Here is a 25,088-nt window from a genome sequence, read left to right as displayed (position 1 = left end):
GGAATAGCCACGGGATATGTCATTAACTTGCATTGTAGCGAAATCTGTGTCAGTTTCACGGAAATTTGAGTGATTCCGTGGTTATTCCACGGATTTTGAGTTAAGCAAATCCGTGGCTATTTCACAGATTCCTGTGAGACCATGTTGGTTTATACATACATGACTTCTTCTTTCTATCTTTTTCCATCTTCTTGTCCTGCTAGGTGTCTCCAGGCATTTGTGGATCACAGGTGTGTGTGTGTGTGTGTGTGTGTGTGTGTGTGTGTGTGTGTGTGTGTTGTAAAGAAGTAAAAAAAAAAAAAGGTAGAAAAGAAACAGCCCGCCTTCTCGCTACCACCACAACAAAGAAACCGCCAACTGTTTATGTTCTTCTTCTATAATTATAATAATAACAATAAAGGCGCACAAACATAAAAGTAAGCAGAGACTTGACAGTGTGTGTTAAAGGTTAATTCATCTCTTAATCAGGAGAACAAGGATTTCGGCCGCCTTTGTAAGCGGCTGCACTGTAAAGTCTTGCTGATATTTGTAGTGATGATAGCTTGTAAAAACTGGAGGGTTGATCAGTAGACTCTGCAGACAGTGATATGTGACAGCAGTTATGTTTATAGTGTTTAGATGAAAGCTACTCTGAGGCTCTTTTATCAGTGTTATCAGTGAAGCAGCGTGATCACAAGATTGAAAAAGACATCACCAGAAGCGGGTCGTCTTTGCAAAACATGAACCTTGGATTGCAATGCGGTGTTCACATGTGCGTTGAAATATTTAACCTATATGTGAAATGTGCATAAAAAACACTTCATAAGGAATTTTTAAAAATAACATTTCCATTTAAGGAGCAGTCCATTTTCAGTTCAATCAGTTCCCAGTGTATAAAAAACCTGAACATGATTGCTACTGATTAAACTTTCTTTCGCAATTATGACATAAATAACCCTGAACAAGACATTAATTTGACACATATGTCTTCACATCAACAGTGCATAAGATGTTTCCACTCTTTTTGAATACATTTACAGTCCTGATACCAACTGAATAGAGAGTTTTTTTTCCATTTGTAATCCAAGCTATCAGTGTATGTTGTATCAGAATTGTTACGCTTTTGCTCAGGCACAAACGCATACAAAAAAGTTATTTTCCTCACTGCACTTTAAAACATTATTAAAAACCTATTTATTCTCCTTGGCGTACAGTCCCAGCTAGGCAAGAATCCTTGGCTTTCTTTTTTACCTTTTTACCCTTTTATTTGTCTTTTGTATCTCTATCTCTGTTTTGGATTGAGTTTTTATTACTATTTTATTCTATTGTTTTTACTGTTTTTAGTATTTTATTGTTTTTATTGTTTTTATTTATACCCAGTTGTGTATGATTTATTCTATTTTAATAACTGTACAGCACTTTGGTCAACTGATGTTGTTTTTAAATGTGCTCTATAAATAAACTTTGACTTGACTTGACTGGTTTCAAAAACTTCACAATATGTTGAAAAATCACTACAAAGGTTGGTTCAAGCTTTTCAAACAACTCTAATGAAATTCCTCACTGATTTGATGAAGTTCAGGCTATTAATAGACACTAACAGGAAAACACCTTATTCTCTGAAGCGGACCTTTTCCCCAAGATTTTTCTTTGGATTTATAAATATCTTTGATTATAACAACTCTGGCCTATTCACTGCTTTATGCATATGACTATAATTAGTTCCACTGTTATACAGTACACACGCAATGTCATCATGTGTGTTGACAGCCTGTTGGAGTTGCTCTCCTTCCTGCCTGCTCAGCAGCTGTTTAAGTTACATTCAAACATGTCTCGGTTACATCTTTGATATTGTGGTTATTGTAAGTTCATGTCTGTTGATTCGTGTGAAGCTGACTGATGCATTGGACCAAATTAATTGAAAAACCTGTATCAGCAATATAGATATAGTTGTTTGGTTTAGAACCCATTGGTTTTGGGCCGCAATCTTTCAGTGTAAACATCAGTAAATGCTTCTTCCATGTGCTAATCACTATGTAGTAAAAAGCTTCAACTGAGTTTTGGAAACAGTCCAGCGAAAGTCTGTAGCATCATATAATTATCAGCTGTTGCATGCTGTTTGTGTTTCTGCAATCTGATTTATTCCAACAAATGTATGAAAACCAGATGGTCATAAAGATGAAGAGAGGAGAAAAATACTGCAAAGTTGAGGACGCAGGGTCAATGCTTGCATTAAATGGACCAGGTTGAATATGCCCAATTAGAGCATTGTTAGGTTTAGAAAAGAGATGAGGATTATGATCCAAGAATGAATGCGTATTACCAAAATAAACGATCAGTGCAAATACTTCTTTTTATTGTCAGGAATTGTAAAGGTAAAGTCCAGCTTACTAGTTTACAGTTGAGTGAAATTAAATAACTGGAATGCCAAGTGGAGAAAGTTTGAATGAAAGAAAGACTTAAGTTTCCAGACAAAGCCTTTCTTTCCCTCTGTTGTGCTCTATTATTCCGAGTCCATTGAAGCGGACAGTGAACACAGACACAGCAGACTGGATCTGCTTGTTTTTGTAGAACACATACACATACATACAGTATGTGTATATGTAATGAACAGAGAGTTTAACAAACATAATCAGAGATGCTCGTACACTACATATGTCCATTCGAAGCCATGTACAGTACATTCACAGCCACACACACAGATAGAGGATTAGCTTGAACCACCTGTTTCACTTTGCTCTGTTGTGGTCTGCTCGGATTTGGACTTTCTCCACACACAAAGGGCTCACTTTGCTTTGTTGTCTCCGTCTGATCAAGTACATTGAAGAGTGCTTCGGGATCTCCCCATTGCCTCTCGTTTCAACTTGTTTTCCAGCTGTGTTTTAAGCTTTTGCTCAGTGTGTTTGCATGTTTTTTTTCCCAGGTTTATTCCTAGAATGCCTGGGTTTACTGTACATTTACATATATTTGATTTCCCTGAACATTTGCACTTTCCCTGTCCTTCCCAGTCACATCCCTGTGGTCATTTATTCTTCCAGTTGTTTGTTTTCCGCCTCCCTCTTTTGTCTTTGCAGCTTTGTTTGATTTAGTCGTAGGTGCTGAATATGGACAGCTTAGCTTTGGCTTCCCTGTGTATTTTCAAAACGGATCAGACATGTTCTTCAGCATGGTCTGAAACAGGTTGTCTTGCTTTGTCTGTCAACAGTGAGTTTCTCAAAAGTGACCTGAGCACACTTTCAACACCGGTTAATCATTTAAGAAACTTCACAAGATATGTCAGCACCAAGCCTCTGAGTAATGTTTGTGCTGTGAAGCTGAGAAACCAGCACTGATGTCAGAAACTTATTGTAAAGTATTCTTGGAAGACTAGAAAGCGAGAGGTCTTGTTTGGAAAATAATGTATTTAGTTTATAAGCTTGATGTTGTGTGTCACTGTGGCATATCAACAACAAAAAGCTTCCCAAAATTATAACTTTCTTTCTATCCCATGATGGGAGTTTGTTGAATTTTTAGACTTGTTCAAAGTTGTCTTGCCTGTAGCAATTCTTGTGACAGAAGATTAGGCCAAGAGTGTTGAAAATTTGCATGTTATCTTCACACTGATCCTTTCACTTTTTAGCTGAACAGCTGAATATAAAATTGATTTTTTTTTTTTGGTTTATTCTTATACACTGCAAAAAAAGAAAAGTTGGGTGAACTCAAAATTTCAAGGCAACAAACTTCGATAAAATTTTAAGTTGGACAATTAAACTAAATATTTTAAGTTTTTTTTTTAGTTTTTGCTCAACTCTGAATTCAGATTTTTGTCAACTCAACTGTATGTTATACTAATTTATAATTTTACATTGTAATAACTTTTAATCCTTACTTCTGCTAACTTCTGCAATGTGCTGAATTGGCACGATTGTAACGGCGCTATGAAATGTCAGCTTATGTTGCGACCACAATTTTGAGTTAGCATTGATACGCTAATGGCTACTCTTGTAGCTGTAACAAGCAGCGCGCTAGCATCAGTTAGCCTCTAGCATCAGTTAGCCGCTAGCTTTCGCTAATGACCAAATTTCACAACAAAGAAATAAGAGTTAGCAGAACTATTGTCCCTTGTTGTGAACCCCAACTTAAAGATATAAGTAACAACAACTCACCAACTTGTTTTTGAGCAGACAACTGGCTTCCTTTGTTGTGCTAACTTACATTATTGCCCTAAATGTCAATAATTTATATTTCCAAGTTTTACCAACTTAAATCACTGTTTTAGGCCAAAAAATACAAGTTGGCTTTTTTGCAGTGTATATTTAGTCTTTCACAAGTCTGTCTTTGCCTTTACTCTGTCCCTGTTTCTTTCTCTCACTTCTATCTATTTTCTAACCTTGAACCTGCCCACAAAGTTGAAAACATTACATAAGAACCATGATCTGTTGGCACAAACACACCAGAGCACGTACCCACAAAGTTCCCTCTGCCTTGAAGCGTTGTGACAGTGTTTGCTCTAATAGATATAATGGCTCTATTTGATTTAAAGTCATATGATTAAACATTAATGATTAAACATGTTGTTGGTTTGACGTGATAGCAGTGCACATCAGGCCACATGGAACGACAAACAAGCTGTTCCCAAGAGGTGTCTGGGACTTTGCTGAAAGGAAAAATGTGATGCTCCAGGCAATAAGGAAGTGAATATTTAGTTATCTCCCTGTTCAATTAGCTTTCAAACTAAGACGCTATGATTTAATCACAAAACTATTGTTGCTTTCACATTTTGGTAAGTGGCGCACACAATAAAGCTTTTATAAGTAGAGAAGAGTGCACTTGTTGTGATTATTTAATTTATCTTGGTTAAACTAATTGAGTTAAATGAGCAGAATGGCTCACATTGATTCACATCACATTCTATCAATAATCTCCCTGCCTCATTGTCACCTCCCCCAAAATGTGACTTCACTGCAGTATTTAAAAGTAGCCACCTGTGCAGAGCCTTCTGGATTGCAATGAAGTAGTCTTTTGCATCAGTGCTCATTTGTTTAAGAGAGAATCATGATGTATTTAGGATCCAATTATTTCTGCCACCCATACTAGGTAACTTAACAGTTGATCTGAAGATGTACCTGTAAATCCAAGGAGGGTACAACTTTTGGGTTAAAAGGATAGGTTAAATGCAGAGGTTGAATTTCCCCATTGTGGGATTAATAAAGTAATCTTCTTCTTCTTCTTCTTCTTCTTCTTCTTCTTCTTCTTCTTCTTCTTCTTCTTCTTCTTCTTCTTCTTCTTCTTCTTCTTCTTCTTCTTCTTCTTCTTCTTCTTCTTCTTCTTCTTCTTCTTCTTCTTCTTCTTCTTCTTCTTCTTCTTCTTCTTCTGTTAGAAGAGAATGCGACATAACCATCACTCCAAAGGACTTAGAGGTCTTATACTCAAAGGTTATCAAGATTTTTTTGTTAAATACTGAAAATCTATCAAAAGGACATGTAAGTCACTTAAGCAATCAATAAGTGCATAACGCCTTATCCAAAGCTTTGTAACACGACTTGGTAGTTTGCGATCTTTCAAAAAAAATCTCTGTTTTTGGCTGCTAGCTGAACCATATTTTCTCCCTCTGAAAACTTGAAACTGCACTGGTCATTGGTGAAGAATGAGACAAAGCCCTATTGAATCCATGAAGAAAGACAGATAAAGAGAGAACAGAGAATAATCCTTTCTCTTGTTTCATCAAGCGCCATTCCATTTTCCATGTAGATCCCCTCTTCCCCTCTGTTTTGTATCAAATTATTCTTTCGTCATAGTTTCCCTCTGTGCACAATAGGTTTGTGTCTGTTTCTGTGTGCCTGCATGTGTATGCATCTTTTTCTTTTCTTTTTTTAGCTTGTGTGTATGTGTGGACTGTCTTTTGTGTCCATACAGTATACCAGTGCTACCTCTTAGTGGTATTCCATTCAGCAAGTGAGTGTGAGAGTGACGGAGTGGGTGAGTAGTGAGATTTCTTTCGAGTCAGCTGCGGTGAAACAGCTGACGGCAACCAGGCTGCAAAGGGAGATGAGGTCATTCTGTACAGCAGGGCAGACAGGGAGAGCAGATGTTAAAAATAACACCGTAATGCAAGTTTGACCCTTTCCAAGAATTAAAAACAGGCATGAAATGTATCAGAGTATATTTCTTAAGGGCTGGTGTAGTTGAAGCTATGACCTAGTCCTTAGGTTACTGGACTATCGGTCTTGGAGCCTTTAGACAATTGGTTTGACTAGTAGTAGTCATTTTTTTTAATTTTTTTTTTTATAAATGTTTTTATTCATTCGACAGGCAAAAGTACATACAGTGAGAAATACAGACTTTTTTTCTTATATTCTTCTTATATTTTTTTTTTCTTATATATTTATTTCTTAAATAATACACATCCTTCTTTTTTACCATGAGCAGATAGAAAAATAAATGAGTACATGAAAACCAACAACATACAGAGATACAGCATTGTCCATGGGTTGAAATGAGGCAGAGAGAGAAATTAAATATGGTGAGAGGTTAATTGTCAGGGGTGAGCATTTATTTATCCTGTAGTGTCTTCAATTTAGCTATGTGACTAATCATACAGCCCCAAACAGAAACAAATTTTTCAGGCGTTCCCCTCAGATTATATTTAATTTTCTCCAGGTCTAAATACAGCATGAGGTCCTTAAGCCAAAGGGTAGCTTTGGGGGCCAATGGCGACTTCCAATCCAACAAAATTCTTCTACGTGCCAATAAAGATGCAAAGGCGATACTATCCTTAAACTTCTTCCTAACTGTTTGAGGGTCTGATAATACTCCAAAGATGGCCAATTCTGCACAAGGTGTCAACTTAATATTTAGTGCTTCTGCAAGATGTTTAAAAATAGCTGTCCAATAAACTTGCAGACGGGGACAGGACCAAAACATGTGTGTCATGTTTGCTGGTGTCATGTAACATCTAAGTAGTAGTCATTTTTGTGAAGGTTTCCTAAGCTGAATTGTCATCAGACAATAACGGGTCAATAACGGGGCAATCTAGGAACAACAGGTTCCTAGATTGCATTTCCACCAATGCATTCTGTCTCTTTGTCTGTTTACCTTCATCCATTTAAAGCCTGATCCAACGTGATTGGTCTAAACAACTCAGACTACAAATGAAAACTAGAGTGCAAACACCAAAATGCGGTTACATACGGATCCTGCATTCATATGTAGAATTTGTTTGTTGAGATTACTACACTATTACTACTATTGGTTTAGCATTCTAACCATATCACTAGGTTTACATTGAGCAGGTTTACCAGTCTTTGGACATCATCAGCTGACTTGTTTGAAGGCTTCTGTTGACCAATGTTTAAGTCCCAGAGTCTGGACTTAAAGACTGCCATTCTTGCTTTTTGCATGTTCAAAAATCTGGATTTCTCCCACCACACGTAGCATAATAGTTTGTTCACAGCTATAAAAATAACCATGCCTGTGTCGCATGTTGGTGGGCAGCTGTCAGGACACTGTCTGTGCATGTAGAGTGTGTGAGTGTGTATTAATATATGTTAGTATGTCACAAGGTGTCTATGAGTGCGGTTGTGTGTGCGTATAAATTAATCCCAGTGGCTCTGTCAGCAGCTCTGGTGTTGAGTCTGTTTGGACACGTCTGCCTCCGTCGAGATGAAATAGACACCTGCTACAGAGCTAGCATGTAGAAACCTGTTTCATCCATTTGGACCTTAAAAGATTATTTAGTTGTACAAACATGTTTTTATAGCTGATAATTACTTGAATCCTCCAGTCGCCTATCCAGTTATTGCGATTGTTTTGAGCAAGAATGAATAATAAACAGAACATTGCGTCACATACAACAGTTTCTGTTCAACAGCTTATTGTTTTAAACTTGTGTGCAGTCAGCTTCCCTTGTTCCTTACATTAACAATAAACAGTGCTTTTGGTTTTGCCTTGACAATTGTGTAACCCACAGTTGAATAATAAATTCTTCTTTCAAAGTAAGCTGTTCTAGTGCATCCATTTGGCCTTTACCTACTATCTACAGTAAAAGCCCACTGTATGATCAACATAAACCTCTCTTATTCTAGGTTTACAAGCCAGACATGTAATTATACTGATGAACATGTGCTGCAGTATTGTTACGTCTTTATGAATATGATAAACCAGTTCTTACACACATCCTGTCTGTCTGGAAGAATGTCGGCTATTGTTGTTAACTGAATCCTGTTGTTACAATAACAATACTTTCTGTTCTTTATCACTCTTCTGTCGCTCTTATCTCATTGTGTTTTGAATTTATTACAGAAAGACAGTAGCAGAGCATCCACAAATACATAAAGCTGACTGGTATGTTGACTGGAAGCAGCCCAGTATGTCTTAGTAAGCTGCAGCCTTTATGAAACTTTAATGATTTGTCTCCCAGTAGACATGGAGAGGCAGAGGATGGCGGTTATGGAATTGAAATGCTTAAGGTTTGCTAAAGTACAATGCTAAATCCCAGATCAAACTCTACAGTAGAAATTGAGCTATAATCTTCTCACATTCAAAGCGTAATAAAGTGTAATGGAAGTAAAGTCATCGATCCAGTAAATGAACCCAGTGCTGATTTTACCATACTGGTACACAGATTGAGATGCCCTTGCCAAGTTTTCTCATTGCTCCATATTTTCCAGCTTACAAAGTAGCTGTGCTCTATCTTTCTGACCTCTATACTCTGCCTAGCTGCAACCCATTGTATAACCTTTCCCATTAACATCAATGCCGCTCCTCCTTATGGAATAGCTTAGTTCCACTGAGGCCCTCGTGTGCCTACAATGAGTTCAACACACGAAAATAACTTCCAATTTAGAGGTGTGTATGGTCTTCATTTTGCAGTGTATTTAAAAAAATATATATTTTAAAATAACCTTAAACTAGTGACAAATTCCATAGTAGCAGATTATATGTATGCTGTATAAATTGCTGTTCATGCTGTGTTGATATTCAGGGTAAGTGGGGCTGTAAACCCCAGATGTCTCTAAAGATTTACCTTCTGTTATTTCCAGTCATCTGGTAATGCACTTGGTGCCTCTGTTAATGCAGGCTAGAAGCTGTGACAAATGTTTTCTGTTATCTATGCCTGCCACTATTAAAGGCATAGATAACATACTCATGTGTTATCACTCTTTTTTACTTTTCACTCGCTAGAGTCGATGCTTTGAGAATGTTTAAAAGCTAAGTCACAGCGACAGCATGAATGGCAAAAATTGAGGTTAGTTAAGTTCATCAAGTGTGGATGTGAAACAGTGGATCCATAAAGTCTAAATGGTAGATAGAAGGGTTAGTAATCCGTATATATATATGAACTTGATTCTGTAGATTGAGTGTGTCGACTGTCATGTGTGTGCAGGGATTTGAGCTTGTCGGTGCATGTGTGTACAAGCACATGCTACACATATTCTTGTGTGAGTGTGTGCATATGAATGCCCTGGTTGCTTTCTCAATGAGGCCTCTGTTCCCTCTTTCTCATCCCCTTTGACTGAGCAATGCCAGGTCATATAATTACGGTGAACTAGCACACATCCAGTCTGTTTTAGTTAAACGAGTGATCCTGTCACTCTGCACTGTAAAACCCACTTGTTGTTTCACCTTAAATATTTGAGTGTCAATGCTGTGAAATAATTTTATGTCAAGACAGCAAAGGCAAAGGAGTTACCTCAAATGAATCTTGCTATTTGAGTCAATATTTTAGGTTCAAATGACTTTTTGCACAAATCTTGTTGTATTGAAAAGGAAAATTTTGTTATAATAACAAAAAAGCAACATTGGGTTTCACAGTGTGGTTTTGTCATATGCTTTTCTGTTTGAGCTGCTCACAGTAACCCTTGATAATCCAGCTAGATTGACCATTGTCATGGTCAATGGAATGCACGGAGCTCTTTTTGCTCATTTCTCTAAGCAGGCTCTGTGTGCTTTGTCGTGGACAGACCCCCATACAGCACCACGAGAAGAAAAAAATCAGGCATTTGCCTCTTTGCCCCTCTCAGTTCATGGCTTGGCCTCTGTCACAGGGCAACCTTAGATCCCGGACTAACCCACTGTCTCAATGCCCTCTCTGACAGGGCTCTGTCCTCTATTCCAGTTTCAGTCCAAGACCAGCCTGGCCGTGTACATTTCCTGTCCTCTGTCCAGCCCAGTCCTAGATCCCATCCCCGGGAGGAGCTCCGTGCCTCTCAATTCGCCCTCTGTTCTCTTCTGTTCACCCTGACCCCATCCTGGGAATCTTACAGATCACTGGAACCAGCAATTAAACCACTTAATGGGTCAAATACACATAGTCACGTATACACTCACAGACTAATTCAAGCTTGCACACCCTTGTTTGCGCAGGCACGCATGCAGCATAAGTAGAGATTCAGTCATATAAACTAAAATGCATGAAAGGATCTCTGACCCTCTCAGGCTCACACACAATAGATTCCTCAGGCTGATTTAGTGCTGCTCTTTTTTTATGTTTGAGAATTTATAGGCCAAACTCCTTTGTCACAGCTCACGTTAGACTCACTTGCCTTGCCATTTAGTTTGCTCAATAAAACACATTAACAGAAAAAATACAAGGACACGTCTTTGAAAAATGAAGCCACAGCCATCTGCTTTAATACAAACATCTGCCCATTGACATGGCAAATTCAGAGTTATGCTCCAAAGAGCTCTTGTCAAGGAGTTAAGTGACAACTGTAGGGAGTATATGTTTTTCTGTGTGGGGGAAAAAATAAGTCCCAAGGCACCCTGTCTGAGAGAGAGAGAGAGAGAGAGAGAGAGAGAGACCTTCGAGTGTGTTTGACCCAGAAAAAAATCTGAGAGTCCTCTGAGCACTTGACTATGCGTGCATGCAATGTGTGTCCACACAAGTGTTTGTGGGTGTTAGCGCTGCTTACTCTGTTTTTGTTTAAACAGAAACCCGGTTAGACCAGTGAGCTCTGGATTTGGAACAGCTGACATGCATGCAAAGCCAAATTCAAGACTAGACAATTCTTTGGCAAATGAACTTCAGACTAATGATTTTCTGAGGTGGTTTGATAGGCATTTATTCATTCATTCAAGTTAATGTGTTGATACTCCTTTCTGGTGGAAAAAAAATGGATTGGCAGACTTGCATTTCCTGGCTTCTGTTGTCTCATTTGCATTTGGCCTTAGTAAAAAAAATAAAAACCTTGATTAACCCATTGAAGCCTGGAAAGCGGATACGTGGTTTTGTAGTATTTGTATAAGCTCTCAAATACTTTTTGAATTTCATTTCTAAAAAAAAAATCTATTATTTAGTAGAAGCATTGACACTTCTGTTGAATTTCCAGAAAAACTTCAGGTTTTAGGGGCTTATTTTAAAATCGCCCAGAGGTTTTACAGGCAGTTTTTACAGGCATTTTAGGCTTCAATGGGTTAATGCAAAAACCTGGCATTGGTGACCTTCCTAAACCTTTTTTGTCACTGTCCATGACAAATACAACAGTAAAGAAATACAACAGTAAAGAAAGTTCATGTTGTTTTTGCGTTCCTTTTAACACAGTAATTTTTTATTTTAATTATTTCTTCTCGTTTGTTGACGTTTCCTTTATGTTCACCTCTTATAGAAAGTAATAGAAAAAAAGCCCTGCGCAGATAAAATCTCTTCTGTCTGCTTATTTTTGTGTTCCTGAGAAAATGAGGGCAACCCAGCTAGTCTGGACACGAGTTTCCATCAAACACAAGTGTCGTGTGTGTGTTTGTGTGTGTGCGTGTGTGCTAATTTGTTTACCTTGAAGCACTGGCCTATGTGTGTCTTTTTTTGTCACAAGTCTATGTGTTGTGACTGCGTGTGCTAATTTTAGGTGTCTCTGGCTGTAAAAGTTACCATTGAGCACATTAACACAAGACCACATCCCAGCAGCAGGCTGTGACCCAACACAGTCTGCTTTTGTTCTCCACCTCCACACACGCACATATAAACTCACTCTGGATTTCAATGGTTAAGCTTCCACTCAGAGCACTGCTCTCCCAAGGCCTTGGTTAAAGCCCAAATAATGTCATGACTCAGAGGAAGATTAATCCGGCCTAATGACAACATTGTGTGTGACATATTGGCTGTAAATGCACTGATTTCTATTTTGACAAAGACTTTATAAGCAGGCCCTGCAGTGTAGACAAAATGATGACATGTTACTTGTTTCCCATTTCCCTTTGATACATATTTGATTACTTTCCCAGGAAGCAAAGTCACATAAGGTTGCTTGTCTGCTTTCCTCTCTCTTCCTTCTGTCTTTTTCACCTTCATTTTTTTCTTATTTAAGTTGCTTTTTTTCTCCATGTCCTCCTTTCCTCTATATCTACACCCTTACCTCCCGTTGGTGTCCCGGCTGTTGAGGCCAGGTGCACACACAGCCGCTCTGTGACAGTGACACCAAACCATTATCTTTTTATCACCAAGAACTTCCTGCTCAGTTGAATCTCCTCAAGGACAGAGAGAAAAGCTGGTGAGGTTGTTAAGAGAAAGAGTCAGAGGAGAGTAAGAGCATGGTTGTGATGGAAAGTTACAGTGATAAAGGTGTGTGTGTGCTCATATTTTCAGTATTTGATGTGTCATACTTTAGTATAGACTCTATAGAGCAGTAGTTCTCAACCTTTTTGAGTCGTGACCCCCAATTTAACATGCATGTTGTCCGCGACCCCCGCTCACTGAACAGAATCTCACACGCACAGTTCAGATCACCCAAAAATAAACAAAATGACCAAAAAAAGACACAAATTGACCACAAAATGATCAAAAAAGACACAAAATGACCAAAAAAGACACAAAATGACTAAAAAAAGACACAAAATGACCTAAAAAAGACACAAAATGACCAAAAAAGTCACAAAATTGACCACAAAATGATATAAAAAAAAAAAAAAATGACCAAAAAAAGACACAAATTGACCACAAAATGATCAAAAAAAGACAGAAAATGACCAAAAAAAAGACATTAAGTGACCAAAAACACCCCAATTGGGGCCCCAACCCCAAGGTTGAGAATAGCTGCTATAGAGTGCAACAGTTGGCTATAGATTTGCATAAACACTCACGGATAGAAACATGGCTGCACAGTGGGATACCATCAGCTTGTTTCTGTGTAAGTGGGCAGGTGGGCCATCTGCTGCAGCGTGACCTCTGAAGGTGAACTTGGATGTGTTACTTCATTCGGTCGCCCCAAGTCACTCGAAAACTTTATTCTTTAAGAATAAGGAACCTTCTACTGTGCAGGAAATGTGTCTTATAGCTTACGATTTTTTTGAGTTCTGGAAAATAATGTTTTCAGTGAATGTGTTGTAAAATGTGCTGAACAAGCATGTCACATGCCATTCTTTAAATAGATCTAATAGGTATGAGTTTATCATTAAGTGTTTGAGATAATACTGCCATTGTATTGGCTGATAGAGGGATAAGTAATGGTTATGTTCAGTCCATTCAAGATACTCAGTGAGCGGGTTGACTCAGTGAGCTTTCAGTGTCTGGATTGTCCCCTTCGTCCCATAGACACTTCATAAACCACTCTGAATGAATGATGTGTTTGTGTGGAGAGTGCCTATATGTGTGTGTGGGGGCGGCTAAATGGATGTGGGGTGACATTGGGGTTGGAGAATGTCCCCTCACTAACTATTTGACAGAATAGAGGGCTCTTACACATACACAATCACACACATGCACACATATACTATATGCATTCAAAGGCTCAGACACACACATAGTAGATGTAATCTGGTGGTCATTATTGCAAACAAGGCCATGTTGTGCTGTACTGACAAACAGTTGAGTCTCTTTAGTGTGTGTCTGGTTTAAATTATCACCAGTATCTCCCAGACTGGAGGCCTCCCAGGCTCTCTCCCTACAGGGAAGGTCACAGGCACAGCCACATACTAAGTGCAGAAGGTGAAAAGCTAAACTGTAAAAGTAAGTGGCAACTAAGTTAGGCCTGATCTCCATTGATTTCATGTGTCTGTTCATTACACAAAAAGCTTGTGTCTTGTTTCTAACTTTGTTAGAGAAAAACGTGTTACTCCAGTGGAATTGTTGATAAGATTACCATATTGTGTGTTACTAATCAACAGTGTTATATACTGTTCTTGACTGAGCATCAGTGTAGAAGGTGTTGTCTTGTTTGGATTTTGACAATAGTGGCCTAAATGGTAAATTGCATTTATATACACTACCGGTCAAAAGTTTTAGAACACCCCAATTTTTCCAGTTTTTTATTGAAATTCAAGCAGTTCAAGTCAAATGAACAGCTTGAAAGGGTACAAAGGTAAGTGGTGAACTGCCAGAGGTAAATAAAAAAAGGTAAGCTTAACCAAAACTTAAAAATAATGTACAGAATTCTACAAGTAGGCCTTTTTTCAGGGAACAAGAAATGAGTTACCAACTTAACTCTATGGAGTCTTGGGCTATTGAATTCTTTTCATGTCTTTGTAAGTCATTTTGTGTATTTTTTTGGTCATTTTGTGTCTTTTTTTAGTCATTTTGTGTCTTTTGGTGTCTTTTTTTTGTCATTTTGTGTCTTTTTTTGGTAATTTTGTGTCTTTTTTTGTCCTTTACTCCAACATAAAATGTGATTTTGAATCTTTTTACTTTCAAAACACTATCATGCTCAATAAAGAATTTTAAATGTTGCAAATGTGCATTAATTTCAGAGTACACTGAGACATTAAACTGCATAATTTTCAATTAAATTCTGGAAAACTTGGTGTGTTCTAAACTTTTGACCAGTAGTGTATATTGTATACTATTTAGTATACTACATTTAGATTCAGATTGGCAATGTAAATGCACATTGTCTATGCATCAGTATGTGCTGATGAACAGACAATTCTGTAACAGCAATTTTTGTGCAGTATTTTTCCTAGTCTTGTGTAGAAAAGTGGTTGAATATTATACATCTGAATGAATCTTGTATATTGTTATTCTTCAATGAAACATTTCACACATTGCCCTTGGGCTTTTACGCAAATGGGAATAATACAGTGCCGCTCCTTGAGCACACCCATACAATAACTGTAATGAGTTCTGTTGAAATAACCTCACAAATGTTGCTCCCACGTAAACCTATTGAATAATCCCTCAAATGGGTTATTGACATAAAGTATTGAGCACTGAAGCTCTTGCAAGAGCTTTTTAAAAGAGCATGTGTCTAAAGGTCTTAATTCTTTGTATGTTTTAATTATACCCTCTCTACCCTTTTTACTTGAATTACCAGTTTTTTCACTGCATGAATTACACATACATGTTGTAACAAAATTTTCCTATTGCTGACATTTTTAAACGTTATATTAGTTTTATTCCACAGTGGTGTTGAGACCTGTGTAGGTGACATTTGCATCAAAAACCTGATTCTGCCACGCTGACAGTGTAAGCTTCGCAATTTAAACTGAATGTATGACTAATGAAAGTAACTTGGCCGTGACTTTAGTCTTGCATAAAAGCAGAACGTGACTCAGAGTGATCCCATGACTCAGACTTCAGTTTATTCAGTATTTATTGCGTTCAGTTATTGCAGTGGGAATATGAACCCCTGCCCTCTTCACTGCAAATGATTAACTTTAACATCTGATGTTTTGCACGTTCTCACCATATGCTGACATGATGCTTCTGACCAAGCAGTGTCTCATTTGTCCAATACATTTAAAAATGACAATTGGATTTTTGGATTTTTATGGAGATTTATGGTGTTTTAGGTTGCCAGTGCTTCTCAGTTCTGCATACCCCAAATAAGAATGCCAACCCTCGAACCCAAAAAAAGCAATGAATTTAGTTCATTGGTCGAGATCCGAGTAAATCCTTTCTGTCTGTCTGTGTAATGTGTGTCAGACCAGAAAGGAAGATTAGAGAGAAAGTGGGGCACCATAGCCCAGAAAAGAGCAAGAGTGGGCTCTAGGGTAATCTATTCTCTCTCTCTCTCTCTCTCTCTCTCGTCTCTCTCTCTCGTCTCTCTCTCTCTCTCTCTCTCTCTCTCTCTCTCTCTCTCTCTCTCTCTCTCTCTCTCTCTCTCTCTCTCTCTCTCTCTCTCTCCCTCTCCCTGGTCATCTTATGACAAGCTTAAACCCCCTTGTTGGGGGCTTTAATGGTTAGATTCTGCATGCCAGACCTATAGCTGCTGTTGAGCTGCTACATGCTGTTATATGCAGACACTGGCTATCAGTGAATGAAGCACCACTTTGCAAGCTTTATTACATCAACTGAAGCTTTTAGAGGTTATTTGTTCAACCTCTATTTGATGGCTTGAATGCTCATGAGGTAGAAACCTAATGGCACCTGTGCTGATTCATGTTGTCCAAAAGTCCATTGGCTGTAGCACAAATAAAAAAGTTTTTAATGCAAGATACAATTAACAACAGTGACTCGTTACACCTATATTTACATATATCTATATACTCATTTACATAGGCATACTGTATTTATAAATGTATGTATTTATTTAGTATTTCACTTGTATGGCATTCCATATATTACCAACATGTACTTTCCCATGGGACATTCTCCACTTCTCTTTGAGCATTTATTCCTGTCTTGACTTTGACCGTCCATTGAACTGGCCAACTGCTTACGGTTGGATTAACTCAGGCACCATGTTAACATTATGGCACTACATTCACATAGACATCCGAGACGAAGGGGTGGGAGCAGAGGAATAAGCCAGTACAGAAGGAAACCAGAAAGAGAGAAAAGAAAACTTAACAGAGAAAGATTGGAGCGTATAATGGGGAACAACTAGATCAGAGAGCGAACAGCTTAAAAAGAATAAAACAGTAGAATAAAGGGGAGAGAGGGGGTTGAAATTCCCTCCATGACCTACATTTGCATTGCAATCTTCAGCTGAATCCAACATGTGCAGTTATGACATAGCACTGTAAGAGTACAGTAAGCCAGTTGGCATAAATTAGCATATCAAGTCTGCCTGGAGACTATTTGCTAGCTTGGGATTTCTGTTGAGAGACCACCCTGCTACTTTTCTCCTGTACTCATTCATTTGCTTCATGCAGAGATAATGTGACCCATACTGTAGATCTCAGTAGATCTTTCACCTAAACTTCTCTATAAATCTATTTTAATGAAACAGCTGTGACAAAATGTGTTAAACTACAATCATAGAATGGCAGCGGTCCAATTGTAGACATAAAACCATCTAAAAGATAAATTATTTGTAAAAAATGTGGATATAGGCACCCCAAGATGTGTTGGATTTATTCCCTGTGTCATTGTTCCACTGAGAGAAGTTAGAAGCTGAATGTTGACAGTTTAAATGAGAATGTATTGGACAAATGAAATCATCTTTTTCCTGTGAATAAGGACCAAATATGTGCAGCAAAAGTACAAGATGGGGAAATAACTCGCACAGCGCACAACAGAGTGTGACAGGAAAAAGGATGGTGGCATTTTGTAGACGAGAGCAATGCATTGTTGTTATCTTAATTGGTTCCCATCCATTGCTTTAGTATACATTCATACCACAGTGCTGTGAAACAGGAGCGGTGAAAGAGGGGGAGAATGACAGAGGAGGGATGTAGAGATACAGTAGTTCGGTATGCATCCAAATGAGAAAGAGGGAAACACAGAGAGCAACGGGTGCATTTGTCAGCTATCTTTTCTTGTTTATCTGTGGCCTCGGGACCTCGTTAGCATCCACACTGCAGAACCACACAAAGGTGACATACTGTCACTCTCAAATTACTCCTCTTTGTCATTTATACCCCCTCTCTCTTCTTCCCTTTATCTTAATAAAACATCAACATATAGACCTTTTTATGTTCTCCTTTCTCTCCATATCACCTCTCTCACACTCTGCTTATTGCAAAATAGAGAAAAAATATTTCATTGTGTCAACATTGTAAAGTAGCTGAAATTTTGTACAACACTCATTAGCATTAAGGCTGCAGCTCTACTGTGGCACACTGACACACTTACTGTTTCTAGCCTCAGCTCTGTTTAGAGTACATCAGTCCAAATCTGTTTGGTTTCTCTGAAAGCACTACATCTTTAAATCACTATACATCACTCATCTGTCGCTGTAATGAATCTTCACGCTGCTTGCACTTTCCACACTGAAGTTGAGTTGACAGAATAGAGTGGAGGAGTGCAGGAAGGTAGTGAAAATGGAACAAGTGAGTAGGAAGAAGGACTAAAGAAGGGTTGGGATGAGAAGAGCAGGGGAAACTTGGAGGGCAAGCAGAAAGAAACAGGGGAAACACAATCAGGGTGGAAAGGGAGGCAAAATAGAAGCACACAAGGAGGAGAGAGGAGAGATTGGGGAAGAGACAGCCTTCAGGGGAGGAGAGCAATGTAAAGGAGAGAAGGGTAAGGGGTGTCTGTGCATTACTATTCAGGATGCATTCCACTGCATTGCAGTGGCACACTGACACAACTACAGTTTACAGTGAGCCTCTATTGGTTCTCTTTAAGAATAAAGATTGTGACTCTTTGTCGAGTCAGTAACGATTTTGCAGTCAGTAACAATCTGCCACAATGTTGTCCAAATGCCTGTGTTGATGAATATTTACATTTGGCTATACATGTGTCATTCACTGTTTTAATAAAGACGTCCGCCTGCAGTTGTTTTGGTGCCTTGTTTGACTAATATGCAAACCACTGACCAACAGCATTATGAGTTTAAATAATAGGCTAATGATCCTCTTCTCTTGTCTTTCCCTTATGCCTGTTGTCAGTGAATACAGTGCTAGATGAAGGGCTGTTAAAATGTAAAATGATTAGAATTTAACAGTCCTTGTTGGTGCATATGTACTTTTATAATCTCCTGTATGAACATTTGTGTACATTTTCTTATAAATGTCCCAATGCTCATCTTGTAAATTCAGGACTGGTTCTTTTGATGCCATTCTTTGATTAATGTCAGTACATTTGAACTGATATAAATATTTTAGATCTTTTTAACACTGGAATTAAGACTATGTATGTTACTATAAAACCAGATAATGCTACAACATGGATATCTTAAACACAAAGTTAATTGAGATAACCCCATAAAAGTCTGCAATTTAGAGGCATTCACAGTATAACAAAATGTAAAATTAATTTAAAAAAAACCCACTATTATGACAACAACACTCAACGTAACCCTCTGATACCCAAGTAGAGCCATTTTTGTATTTTATACTGCATTCAAAAAACTGCATGTTTTTTGCCCTAAACTGCATAGGATTACCACAAAGGGAGACCAATGAATACCCACAGAGCCCATGTTCATTCAGATTCAGAGGCCAACAGTCCCTTTCAAAATGGCCATGCTAGTTTTTTACCTGCCAAAACTAGCCTAGCCTGTTTCTAAGCCCCTTCCCATTAATATATTAGTTGTTAAGGATTCCTTAGGTCTTCTAGTTTCATATATCAGTGTTTGTAGTCTTAAGATTGTGCCCCCTACAGCCTCAAAGAATGGTTTAGATGCACATGTTTTCAATCAAAGGTATGCCTCAGTACAGTCAGTTCTTTTCGAATTACACACTTCCAGAATTTTCTTCAGTATCTGAAAATAGTCCCCATCATTTTATTCTCTCTCCTGCTCCACTTTTCTTTCAACACCTCTGCTCATCTTCTCCTTGGCTCCCTTCTGTCATTCTTTTCCCATCTCCTGTCTTTGGATGACAGCTGTTGGGAGCTGTAGTCAGACAGTCCAGAGTTTTTGTGTGTCAGCACTGGTCACACTGCAGCAGGTGCGTGTGTTTGCTGGCCCACACATTTGCATGTGTTGGTGCCCGTTGAGGCTAGACTTGCTGACTGTCGAGTGTATATGTGCGTGTGTTTGTGTGTGTGTGTGTGGGGGTAGACTGAGTGAGCTGACTTTCTGTCAGCAGCTATTGATGAATGAAGAGGTGATCTCGGTTCCCAAGGAGGCCAGGCCAACCATTAGAGTAGACTATTATAAGCCCTTGACCTTGGAGACCATGCAGATTTTTATCCCCACATATCTCCTTATTTAACCCCTTTACCTAGTATGGATTGTATAGTAAGTTTGTCGAGATGATTTTTTTAAACAATCACTTTGACTCACTCCCACGTTCAATCACTTTTTTCCAGCTTCCTCAGGTCCCAGGTTTATTAGAACTGCTCACAATCGGCCACTTACTTTATCATTTATTGGAAAATGTAATCGTAGACTTACAGTAGACTACCAGACTGACAGAGTAGAAATATAAATCAATGAATGAAATCCTAGCCTGTGACTGCGCTATGTGGGTGGCTCCATCTGGGCATGCCAACTGCTCAGCTTTGTGTGTGTGTGTGTGTGTGTGTGTGTGTGTGTGTGTGCGTGTGCAAAAGGCATCATGTTAAGACATGAGCAGTCTGTGAAATGATTCAGGATTCAGATCTTCCTAAAACACAAATAAGTTATTTTTGTAATGATTTGTTGCCAAAAAAGATCTGCAAGTATAAGTATTATCTTAAAAAAGTTAGTTGAATATCTGTTCACTTTAAAGAGTCTCAGCATGTAGCATTGTTCTGTAACCCCCTGCTCTCTATATTTAATTGCATTAGCTCATCTCATTAAATTAGTTAAGGTTCTGTTGTCTATGAGTGATAGTGATTTAACTTAATGCCACCTGTGCAAACTTCACTTTTACAGTAAGGCTGTGAATTTAATTACTAGTTTTATGGACAAACTGGTCTGACAAGATGCATATAAATACAGGCAGGTGATAACAGTATTGTGTTATCAGCTGTAATTGGCTGGAGGGAATGGAAAGTAATCTTCCTTGCAGCATGGCTTCATTGCATGCATCGTTTTGAAAAGATGTTGCTGCTTATTTTTTCGGTGTGAACCCCCCCACCCCCCCTACACCCAACCTCTGTTTTCGATTGGAGGCCAACATGAAGAGGAAAAGATGTGTTCTTTAATATAGCTGGCTTAGTGTTTTCTCCAGCTCTCTAATTAGCTAGTGAATAGATCTTCTTACCTCTGTCCAGCTGGGTGAGTGCATGTGTGTGTGTGTAACCAGCTGTATGGTCTCCAGTCTCTTATCAGTGTAACCACTGGCCCGTAGTTAACAGCGACCATCTGGTGCCCATACAGAGGTGGTTTTAGCTAGCAGGCCTCTCTGATCTTCATGTCAAACCTCACCCAGCCAAATCACTCTCGTTCTCTCCATTTCTCCTTTTGCTCTTAAGAGTTTATCCTCATTTCCCTCTCTTTCTCTTCTGTCTGTTATATGTATAGAAATTTAACATTTTCCTTTCTAACCACTCCCTCCCTTCCTTTCTTCCTTCCTTCCTTCCTTCCTCCTCCCTAAATCACTTTTCACCTCTTCTTCATATCAACTTTCCCTCCATCCCCTAATGACAGGCTGAGATCAGTGTTAAGATGCAGACTCATTTAGCGTGTACCACACTTTCATTAGTGGGTTTAACAGAAATAAACCATGGAACCTATTTTTAAAAAGAAAAAAAACACAGGTTCTATATCTGTATGATTACCTTTACTTTAAAGGCATATAACTGATATCACAGATTAAAAGACAGGAATCCTAGTTGACAAGTCAGAAATTTCAGACTGGACAGTTTGTAGTTTGGGTCACTTAGAGGGGGTTTAATCTGCTAAAACCCAAGGTAGAGGTAAAGTCCCACCATGTATTTATTTATTTATTAGTTTCTTGTGAGGTAAATAGATGGATGCAATATTGTGATGTGGGGCTGCACACAATGGTTTTTGTAGTTTACTACCCACAATCCAAAGAAGTCAGGATGCTGAGAAAAACAGAATAAAAACAAAATGCAATGATTTGCAAATACTTTGCAATCTATATTCTATTGGCTAAATTTCAAATCTAATGTTCAAACTGGAAATTTTGGGGTTTTTTTGTAAGTATATACCCTTCTGCATTCTGTTCTTATGTATGTTTAACACAGCATTCAATGATGCCATTTTAAACGATGGTCTCAGATTGCAGAAAACCATGTCACAGTCTCATAGCAACCAGAAAGGTTCTCCTGTTATATAAATACAGACAATTTGTCCTTCCACCTTTATTTAATACTGCGGAGGGGACGAGTTACATAGCCGGCTGCCTTGGGGAAAATTGTCTAGCAAGCTTATTCAGCAAGTGAGTTAATTGCAAGACTGACCAAAAATAAACAGAGCTTACTCACACAGGGATGTCTAGGATAAAGAACTATAGAGGCAACACATCATAATGAGAGTTTATAATAAAAGCACTTTCAACTGAAGTGTCCCTTGACAGTATGCTTCCAATACATTGATGCATCAACCTTTTATTCCACTGTCCTTTCAAAGTCCCTTTTCTGCTTTCTTACAAAACGCACACACACAGACTGTGTCAGCATAATGTGACATTCCAAGGAACAGTGTAAGGGGGTTGAGGACGGAGACAGACTTGGCAGCTCGACATCAAATTGCCATACTATCTCTCTCACATAGACACACACACTGACAGAAAACTATCACCACTGTCACAAATGTCCCTATAGACCATTGAGAAGGTAGTTCCCACAGAAAGCTGAAGTATCACATAGCAGAAAGAAAGCTTTATTAGGGATAGATGAAAGTAGTGGTTGCTTAATATTTCAATCTGACACAGAGAATATTTATTAACCCTTAATAGGGCACTCATTGAAATACTTGCAAATTCCAAATTCCAACCCTAGAGAATATTGGAGGATATTACATACTGCCAGAATGTGTAAAAAAAAAAACATACGAAAATAATATTTTGAGAAAAAAGTTTACGAGATTAAAGTGGCAAATCTACGAGAAAAAAATGCGCAGATTTATGAGATTTAAAGTGGTGAATCTGGGAGGAAAAAGTTGCTTTTTCCCCACTTTTTTCTCGTAAGTCTGCGACTTTTTTCACGCAGATTTGCCACTTTAAAACTCTTAAATCTGCGACTTTTTTTCTCGTAGGTTTGCCACTTTAATCTAGTAAATTTGCTACTTTTTTCTCTAAATAATACCTGAAGTTACCAAATATAGTTCTTTGCCTGATAAAGGGTTAACAGCAGCAAGACAACCTGTTGACTTTATACTGTCTTCTACTTTCTACTGTGGGACATAATTGATTGCATATCCTGGGACAGGTGTTTTTTGGGGTTTTTTAAACGCTGCCAAATACTTTTCTCAGACTGCTATTGCTGCCTTCTTGCTCACTAGGTTTTAACAAAGATGGCCATCACTTAGAATTGTTCGTGCATAAATATACCAAAGACTCAAGTTTATAGTGTATAAAGTGTATGTGTGTGTTTTCAACTGGTTAAGTGTTGGTGGTGCGGGGATAATTACAAGCCTCCGAAACAACCGTGTCAAACAGCAGCTATTTCTACTGACAGCCAGCTATGCCACTACACACACACACACACACACACACACACACACACACACACACACAGCAGCGGTCTGGCCGTGCAGTGAAGCAATTGAAGTTTGCTTTTTTGTGTGTTCCTGTGTGTGTGTGGTAGACAACTGGAGCTGCCAATGGAGCTATTTCTATCCAGGGGTCAATCAGTGCTAGACAGAGTAGAAGATGTGTGTTAGCAGCTACTTTATCCTGAGAGCAGCAGAACAACTTTCCACAAACAGGGCAGATTGGTCTGATATCCACTTTTGGCCAGCATGGGAACGCTTAACACTTCTTCTGACCGCACATAATGTGCGAGCTTGTAGTGCGGCAATACTTTCAATCTCAACGTCAATTAATCAATGACTGAATGATGATTAAAAGGACGAATATTTTTCACTTAACTTAAACTGTCAGAAGTATCGATATACCTACCATACACTGCAGTGCTGTGGATTGCATTGGGCTGCATGTGTATGTCTAATTCTTCCTAAAGAGCATGACATGTCAGGCACTGTATAGCAGAAAATTAAAGGGTCCTCGTAACACTGTTGGAACCCAAGTCAGATTGTAGCAGGCACACACACACACACACACACAGACACATGCACAGTTTCCATGGTAACTGGCAGTCATGGCACAGGCCATGTTGACGAGCTAACTGCTGTGAGAGGGGGAAATGCAGTCTCTTTCACATTTGGAATATGTGGTATTGCTGAATTATTTTTAGTTCAACAAAAGACTTTTGTCAGTGTAATCATGTTGCTATGGTATAAACTGGCTCAGTCACCTGGCCGTTAATGCTCGTGGCATGGGAGGAGCCCTTTTGCCATTCCCACATCTTGAGCAATATGCTAACGTCTGATGAGAAATTTCTGTCTCTTTCAAATATGTCCCCAATTAAAAGAAATTCAGTGGAACTCTATTCAAATTGAAATGAAGGTTTTGCAATAATCTCACAAAATCTGACTTGAGTGTGAGCTGGAGTTTATTCTTTCGATCACACCCATAATGGCACACCTGTTCATGCAGCCAAAAGCAGATTTTGCTTCTTTTATATGCTTCTTATCAAATCAAGAAGTGTGGGTGGGTGGTGACAAATGAAACCAAACTTTTCTCTTGGCAGCATGGGCTACAACTCTACTGTAACTTTCCAAAAAAAAATGTTTGCCAGCGCTAAATCCTGCTTCTTTTTGTTGGTTGTGTGTCCTCCTCGTGGCACTTTGGCATCTATCAGCCACACCCTCTAGAATAACAAGCAGTCTTAGTAAGGGAACTATGGGCAGATGGATGGATGGATGGATGGATGGATTGGATGACTAAACAAGTCAACGCAGGAATGAATGAGTATTGGTGTTGAATAACAGAAAGGCCTTTTGTGGCATTTAGTAACCACACCCTCTGCAATAGCAAGCATGCACAGTAGAGGAGGAAATGATGGATGAATGAATGGATAGAGGGAAAAATATGGAAATCTTAATGGGCTCAATGGGACTGACATTGAATTATGTATTAGTGAAAGTTGCAATTTTCCATCTAGAATAGCTTCATTCATTATCACTCTGTATCTCTCTGTGTTACCATACTTTTACTGAGCAGGCAAAAACACAGTGAACTAATTCTGGTCTTTAAGAAGAGCAGGACAGATGCAGATTGTCTGTAAACCAGTTCTGTGTGTCAGTTTTGAGTGTTCAAAATCACATAGCAACTGAGACTTACAACTACACATGCTGTTCCACTGGTTTTGGTGTAGAGATGAAGGTAGATATTTTGTCAATTTGATCATTTTTAGT

General features: G+C 38.6%; 1 protein-coding gene across 1 annotated transcript in view; it reads left to right on the top strand.

Annotated features, from left to right (window-relative positions):
- The window catches only part of LOC131976080 (protein MTSS 1-like), a 66,376-nt gene that overhangs the window by 12,735 nt on the left and 28,553 nt on the right, over positions 1-25,088 (top strand). Inside the window, exon 4 of the mRNA XM_059338975.1 lies at positions 10,076-10,159. Coding sequence (XP_059194958.1) covers positions 10,076-10,159 — 84 coding nt within the window. The remainder of the gene's footprint in view (positions 1-10,075; positions 10,160-25,088) is intronic.

The sequence above is a fragment of the Centropristis striata genome, chromosome 8 (assembly GCF_030273125.1).
Source record: "Centropristis striata isolate RG_2023a ecotype Rhode Island chromosome 8, C.striata_1.0, whole genome shotgun sequence".
Taxonomy (NCBI): domain Eukaryota; kingdom Metazoa; phylum Chordata; class Actinopteri; order Perciformes; family Serranidae; genus Centropristis; species Centropristis striata.
This window is presented reverse-complemented; position numbering and strand designations above follow the sequence as displayed.